At 57.0% G+C, this 8,090-nt stretch overlaps 1 protein-coding gene across 1 annotated transcript; it reads right to left on the bottom strand.

Annotated features, from left to right (window-relative positions):
- Positions 1-2,050: 2,050 nt before the first annotated feature.
- Positions 2,051-6,414, bottom strand: LOC129196275 (uncharacterized). Its single transcript, XM_054803468.1, has 5 exons — positions 5,981-6,414; positions 5,303-5,421; positions 4,735-4,823; positions 3,212-3,324; positions 2,051-2,880 (listed from the first exon to the last, which is right to left on the bottom strand). Exons 1-5 carry the CDS (start codon positions 6,412-6,414, stop codon positions 2,292-2,294), a joined length of 1,344 nt encoding a protein of 447 aa, XP_054659443.1. The 3' UTR covers positions 2,051-2,291.
- Positions 6,415-8,090: the final 1,676 nt, after the last annotated feature.

Here is an 8,090-nt window from a genome sequence, read left to right as displayed (position 1 = left end):
AAGGTGCCACCCTCAGCACAGCTCTCACATGCACCTGAGAGGCCACCGCAGAGAGGCACTGCCTCCCGCCAGCCCTCCTGCCCGCTCCCACCCCTGATGGGACAGGGCTCCCAGTGCTGCCCTGTGCCCCAAAACGGGCTCTTCCCTTCTGTTACCTGCAGCCGCTGGGCAGCACGGGGCCCTCGGCACCTCCAGCATCTCTCGCTACGAGAGCTGGACCCATGCCGGCACGTTGCAACCATTAGCATGAAGCAAAGGCTGCTCCAACACCCCTCTGGTGCCCGGCTGCTTGCCCCCCTCCAGCCTCCAGCCCCATTTCCTGCCTCAGAGAAGCTGCACACAGCGAGTCCCCTCCGACTGCAGCTCCGGGAGCCGCGCCAGGCACATCCCTGCCTTTATTTGCCTGCAAAGCCCATGCTTATGAATCAGCATCTGTTTGCAGACACCCCCTCAGAGGCTGAAAGGAGTTACTGTGCGGGCTCTCGGGATCAGACCCGCACCCTGGACCTCATGGCAGATGGGTTCAGACAGAGAAGCATCCCTGTTAAACTCTGCTTTCCTAAACGCCCAAAGGCTGCTCCTGCCCACACACCGCAGAGCAAGGTGGCTGTGGAGAGAGCTGAGCATGGAGGGAAAAAAAAATAACCAAGCAAACAACGTGCTAAAATTCCTGGCCCGCACGGCGTGAGACAAAGAAAGTGCCTCCACGCTTCGGTTTCCAGCAGTATTTGGGAGTTTCCCACCCCCTGTTGCAGCTACTCAAGACAAGACAACACATCTGGTCTCTGCACGAGCGAGAAGATGGGATGCTGCACAGTGACCCCCAGCGCACACGTGCCCGATGGGCAGCGAGGGTGGGCAGCGAGGGTGGGCAGCGAGGGCAGGCAGCCCCCCAGCACCCTCTTCCCACCTCCCAGACATTCTTTTCCTGTGCGCGGAGCAGAGGAAGTCGCTTTTTCCTCTCTCCCGGGCTGTCCCTGCCTTTGGGAAGAGCGTGCTGGCGTTCAGCTGCCCTCATCTCACACCAAGGAGGAGCGATAACCAGCGTGCGGATCTGTCTTCGCAGAGCCAGGCTTGGAAACTCCCCACGTTTCCTCTGCGTGGGCACGGAGGGTTTCCGTAGCCAGTTGTCTGGTGCTGCCCGGAGCCCTCGTCAGCCCAGATTTCAGAGTCCTTTAGAAACATGGCACTGATCTATGAGGTGCTCTGGGGGTATGCAAGCCCTCGTATGAAAGGGGAAACTGAGGCAGGGAGCGCAGAGCCAGTCTTCCCAAAGGGGTGACTTAAAGCAGGGCTCATTTAATAAATAACCTCACTAAAACAGGCCGGGTATTTTTCTGTAGAAGCCACCAGCTTTTCTAAAATGGATTTATGGACCTGACCCCATGCAATTTTAAGCATATGGGCCCAAGTGCCTTGCCCATGGTCCCACAATGACTTGGTGGAGGCAGGAATACAGCTGTGGCCACAGAGCACCATGGTGGCACATGGAACCAGGACAGATATCCCGTGTCAGTGCACCGACGGCGTTTTTTATCTTCTAGACTGACCTCAGCCTTTTCCAGGGGTTCCTCCTCCACTTGCTCCCAGCCGTACCCAGCTTCTCCCAAAGCAGCCAACAGTTTCTTCTGCTCTGTCTTCAGAAACCCTCGGTTAGAGAAGGAAATGTGTCAGAGCGACAGACACTCCGAGTACTACAGCAAATTGGAATAACACTCTGAACATGTCCTCACAGCCAGGAATCGACCCCAGACACTGACTGCTTGGCCACATCCTCACAGACCCGCAGGACCTTATAAGCAAGTTGTCCCCAGCTTCTTGCCTGCAGAGAGGTCTGCTGCCACTCTTGAGGACTCTCTGTGCTGACATGCCAAGGACCTGAGAGTCTTCTCAAGGTGCTTGCAGGAGCTCTGCGCTTCAGGACTCACACCAAGGATGGGATGGGTTAAGCCCGTACGATGACACTCAGCCCCCCCCCCAATTTATCAGCTCTCTGATAGATACACGGCGTCACAGAACCCCCCCCTCCCTTCCCGTATTTATACAACAGATTATCAGAAGGTGTATTTATAAATTATTTTGTCCTAAACAGATTGTAGCTTGACGGTTCTTCCCATGCCTGAAAAACACAAGCTGGCTTATACTGGCTCCTCTGGACACAGCAAACAGACGGTTTGATTAACGTCCAACGTGCTCCAATAGCTATTATAGGAACAAGGCCTGGATCTGTTGGGGTTTTTGTAATCAATTTGATAAATCTGGTGCGTGTGAGAAGCACTTTGCCTGAAGCCTCATATTCTCTCTTCATCCAGAGCGCAGAGACAGCCGTGATAAACTCGGCGTGGAGACACCCGTGGTCTTGGCACAGCGGCTGTGCTCTGTGGGGAGCCGGTGCATCGCAGCTCCGACCTCGGTCCCCAGGCGCTGGGCACTGCCACCACCTGCATCCTCCCACCCTGCCCCACGGGGAAGGGTGCCGTGCGGCGCCGTGCGCTCCCCGCAACCCCGGAGGGAACCAGGAGGAAACTGCGGATAAAACCTGACGAACAACAGGGGGTTCGCTGTTCCTTTGCACATTGCAATTGCTCTCCGTACCCCTGGAGAGCTGGGTGCTGCGAGGCCAGGCGAGCAGAGAGCAGCCTTCCCTTACTCACATCCTCCGGACGGTTAAGCAACGCCATGGTGAGCCGGACCGAGCCGTGGGCGACGTGCACACGCTGCTGGCACTGTGGCCGGGGCTCACGGCCGCACTGCACAGCCCACGGCCACCCGTGCTCCAGCACTCTCGGGGCAGGGGTCGGAGCACTGGTTTTGCCAAGGGTTTGCAGGAGGCGAGCCTGCCCGCTCCCGTGACACCCACGCTGCGTGGGGGGACCAAACCTGTGTGTTGATGGAAAACCTCCTTGGCCCGCGCAGGGATGGTCCCTCGACACACCCCATCCTCCTGTCCCCACCGTCCCCCGCTCCCAGGCGCGGGGCAGGGAGCCGGGGGGGCCCCGCACCCCCCACGGGTGTCAGTGTCACCCAGCCGGGTTAGCCCGGCTCGGCTCGGCTCGGTGGGAAGTCGGAGAGTGCCATCTGGTGCTGCGAGGAAAGTTCTCTCCCCAGCAGGTTCCCGCAGCTCCGCCGAAGGGCTGGGGGCAGAGCCGAGGGCGGGTGCGTGGGGGGGGTTCTGCTCCCACGCGTGGCAGGAGGGAGGGGAGCTGCTCACCTCTCGGCCAGAACCGCGCCGGGGGGATTCGCGGGCAGGACGGGCCGGACCGGGGCGTTCAGAAGCGGCTCCGCTCGGCTGCCCGGCTCCTTCGGGCTTCTCCGGGCAGGAGGCTGCGGCGGGGAAAAGGAAAAGCTGATGTCAGCGTTGACAAAAAGTCTCTGTACAACAGCTCGGTTCTGATGTAACGCTAATTCCAGGAGCTGATCTTGAAAAAAACCCTCCACCTCTTCCTCCCCCTCTCCCTACCCCGCCATGCCAATTTATCGTCCAGAGATCTCAGAGAGCTTCATGCCACTGAGTAGATGTCTCCGGGCACAGGTGGGAAACTGAGGCAGGCGGGGGAAAAGGTTGGCCCAGGGTCACAGAGGGAGCGAGCGACAAAACCCAGCAGACATCTGGTCTCCAGGCTCCCACGCCCGACTGTTAACTTAGCTCTTGCCTCCCGTATTTTGCCAGGCAGAGGCAGGATCTGTAGCGTGGTTATGCAGTATAGAAAGGAAATCTATTAAAAAACTCCCAACTTTTTAACAGCTTCAGGCAGCTCCCCCAGACTATTGTTAAAACACTGCCCTGGAGTCCCCCTTTGCTGTCTGGAACAAAATATTGACCATTTCTCAAAGAGCTGATTTAATGCGCTGCACCATCCAGCAGAGAGGGGGCCTAATTTGTCTTTACATCTACATGCTGCACCATTCACCCCCACCCCCACGCTCCGGGCAGAACGGCTTTATTAAACCACCAACCTGTCCACCACCCCGGCTACTTCCTGCAGCTCTACCAGGTCCTGCATCTTTCTCAGCGCCTGTCAGAGCCCTGACCGAGCAGCTGGAGTCTCTGCTCTGCTGCAGATTTGTTTCTCTGCTGGAAACCTGCCCTGTTTACATTGTCTGGATTGGAGACACCCATCCTGATCCATCCATAGCCTCCTCTGGCTTGCTCATGCTGTCTTGTAGATACTTGGAGAAATCACCAGCATCCCTGACCTGACCCTCATCTCAGATGAGGACCTAGCCTGCAGGGGCATCCCGTGTTCTACTTTGGATCGACGTGTTAGGGACATCCAGAGCTATTACAATGAGATTGACAAAGACTGCAAGATAATTTTGCACACACAGCTTGTTTCAGGGCTGGTGGGTAACCAGTTACCCCAATTAAACAACCATAGTCACAGCGGGGGTCTGTAAGAAGACCAGGAAGGGAATCCCGAAGGCCTGGCTCTTGCCACCATCCCTACTTCACTCCCATCCATCCCATCTCAGCAAACGTCCCTATACCATGTGTTGCCCATCACTGACCAGCAGCATCCTGAGACCATTCCCTGCTCAGCTGGAAAGGAGATACAGAACAGACACCCCTGAAAGCCCACAGCCTCTGACCTTGGCAGTGCCAGGGATCAGTTTTAGCATCCCCCATCCTGATCTATCCCTTTGCCTTTTCTAAGGCCTGAGATCTGCCTGCAGGTAGATCCTGCTCAGGAGTGATCACCGCCTTAGCCCCATGCTCCATGTCCTTTCACCAACCTTATGTGAAGACCGTCGATGTCTGTTCACGTTGAAGAGCCAGTTCCACCAGGCCAGCTCTGCTTTCGGGGATCCTGCACCCTCATCTGCTGTTTAAAAGAAGCCCAAAGGAAACAGTGACTGCCCAGAGCTGTCACCTCCCTTCCTGCATGCGGTCCTTGGCACAGCAATTAAACATGCCCACAGCAGAGTGTCTGAAAGGGGATACCATGCCCGGTCCGGGTCCTCTAGCACAGCAAAGCAAAGGGGCTTCTTGCCAGGCACACGGGGCACTGAATTCAGTGGGCAACTGATGCCCCTCGCATCCCCGGGGCAATTTTCAGTGCGCTCTCTGGCCCGTGGGTACTCTCCCAAATGATCTGACTCGCGCAGCTTTGATGCCAACGTTTGGCCAGCGGACAGCGTACAGCACTAGCCCTGAGGCTCATCTACAAAACGCAGCATACAGGCTGGGAGAAGGGCTACCAGTCAGTCCTCAGGACTTCTCCCACCAACCAGCTGCCCCAGGCAGCCCTTGAGTCCTGAGGGATGAGGAGGGATCTCCTTTACCTCTGAGCTGTCCTCTCACCTTTCAGGAGCTGCTCTTTCTCCCATTCAGCATCAAAATCCACAGAAAATATTGGCTTGGGGCTTGCACTGCAGGTAACATCTTCACCATCAGCACCCAGACCTTGAAGGAGCCCATCCCTGGAGGCAAAGCAGAGTTAGGTGTGTTCAAACGAGGGCCAGCAGCACCAGCAGTGCAATTCCTGACCCTCTAGCAGCAACACTAGCACAGCTGGATCTGGTTGCACCCCTTGTCAGCAGCCTAGAGAAGCCAAGGACTGAAAAGGGCTGTGACCCGGGTGGGTGCCACATCCATACAGAGCCGCCGGGGACCTTCGGGGAGGGAAGAGCAGCACAGGCAGCGGTGGGAACGGAGCCTGTCTGCTGTGAATGCAGGATGCCCTGAAGCTGTGTGGATTCTGGAAGCCAACTGCAGCCTTACTGGAAACACTGGGCTCACTTCAATGTTTTAAGGAAATAGGGGGAAATCTGGGTTTTATAAAATCCATCTGAGCAGCTGTTTATAAAAGTCCAAACGAGCAGCCTTCTGCAAAACACCGGCTGCTCAGGATCTGACAAGGCTGACGCAGCCAAGCGTCCCTCTAGGGCATCCGTGTCTATGAGGACGTGCTCCCTTGATAAGGACGCTGAAGCAAGCTGGGCTTTTGGCCTCACCTCACCCCCCCACCCCAATGCTTACGTCCCCACAGCTTTGTCACCGAAAGCTTCTGGCATGGCTGTCCCCTCCTCGCTGACCACCCCGCTGCCTGCACGCTGCCGGGCCGGGCTGCCGGCAGGAGTGTCCACCACCTTGCCGGCCACCGCCAGCTCTGTGTCGCTGGTGCTCAGCGTCAGGCAGCTTCTGCTCGTGCTGCTCCCCAGGGAGCCGGCGAGGCTGAGCTCCTCCAGCTCCCCCAGCAGCGGCTCCGTGCTCTCCCCCTCGGCACCCCCCCAGGGCTCCCAGCTCGGGTGCTGCTGGCCTGACGGCTCCCCTGGGCCGCTGCGGCCCCCGACAGCACCCAGCTCCTGCCCCTCCGCTCTGGGCTCCCACGTCCCCCACGTGCTCTGTGGGAGCCCAAAGAGACTCCTGAGGAGCTGGAGCAGGGAGCGGTGGCTGGGAGGCCGGGCGGCCATCGCGGCATCCATCCGTGCCAGTGCTGGTGGCTCAACGGCTCAGAACTGGATTTGAATCAAACGGCCCCAAACGGCCCCAAACGGCCCAGAGCTCAGAGCTGTGGCACCGAGACGGTGGCAGGGGTCTGAAACAAGGCTGGGGGGGAGGCAAGATGTCACCCAGGGGGGCAAAGGACGCACAACCCAGGGCTGGGAGGGGGATTCAGACCTCCAGCAGCGCAGTACCACGGCCAAAGAGAGAAAGATTTCAAATTACCCCTTCTGCAGGCAGCAGCAGAGCAAACGGCTCTTAAAAGCAGCGTCTGCATTTGCTCATCGCAATGCGATACATTCCTGACAAGAATAGCAGGAATTGAAACAGCAGCAAACTCAAGGATCCGTTTCTCCCTTGGCCACTCGGGCACGGGGCCACCGCGTATTTTCCCGGGACCACAGCCTCAGGCAGGGGCATCGCTCCCCGCGGTGTTCCTGCGCTCGGCGGAGCCGTGCTGTAGCTGCAGTAACACCGCCATAAAGCTGCTCTCGCTGATGTCACGTATCCCTCGCAGAGGCACGCTGGTAGGAGTTCAGCTTTGCTTCTACGCTAGGAGTTTCTTCTGGCTGGCTCTGCCAGCGTCTGCTCATCCTCAGCTCAGCTAGCCCACGAGCTGCTAGCTGCAAGAGGTGGCTTTTTCCTCCAAAAAACTCATCTAAAACTGCCATGTCATCATGACTAGTTGAAACTGAGACTTTCCAGCTGCATCCTCCTGTTTCCTTTCCTCTGCCATCGCTGGGCTCAGGTGGCCAGCGCAGGGCATGGTTCCTGCAAAGCACAGACCACAGCCCCCCTCTCGGCAAAAAGTGTGTTTTCATGACAGCTCCTTGCTCTCGCTGGCACGAGAGGGCTGGGGATGCACAGCTGAGTGCAGCCCCCCTTCCAGCAGCAGCACGAATTACACTACATCAACCAATTGGTGAAACCACATCCTAAAACACCACGTGAATCCTGAAAGCAGAGGGTCCTTTTCTGCATCTGCCGTGCATCTCTTATTTACAGCAGCAAATATATCTCTTTATTTACACCAGCAGAAGGGGCTGCCGGTGGAAGCGGGGAACATTTCACAGGAGCATCAGCAATCACAAAGCCAGTGTAGCAGAGCCAGCTGGGAATTTCTTCCCTATTGCCTTAACATCTTAAACCCACTGCAATAGCAAGGCGGGCTGTCTCCGCAGCAGAGCCACAAGCAGGATTTAGACCACTCATCAAATGATCTCCTAAATCCTTGCTTGCCACCACCATTTCTTGATGTCCATATTGGCCATTCCCATAACAGAGCCAGTGCTTTCAAACTGATTTCCCTTTATCCCTGATACCTGCCCCCTCTCTGACACCCTCCAGCAGCCATTTGCAGGCACATCGTGGTTTGAGTCTCTGCTGCCCACCCACAGCTCAGTCCCCACCAGCTCCTTGCTGTGGACACAGAGGAGTTGTCCAATCCTCCCGCACAGCTTATTTTGCACAACTGCTGCTGCTCAATGTGATTAGAAGCAGCTACAAATACCACACAACTCATGCTTACCCAGTACCACTTTCCCAGCCAATTTTCTACAGCGATGCCACAGAGGTGTTACGCAATGTATTTGAGGTGGAAGAGAAGTGGTTTGCAAAAAGGAAGAAGGATTTTAGATGAGATTTG

Source organism: Grus americana, chromosome 25, assembly GCF_028858705.1.
Source record: "Grus americana isolate bGruAme1 chromosome 25, bGruAme1.mat, whole genome shotgun sequence".
NCBI classification, from domain to species: Eukaryota; Metazoa; Chordata; class Aves; order Gruiformes; family Gruidae; genus Grus; species Grus americana.
This window is presented reverse-complemented; position numbering and strand designations above follow the sequence as displayed.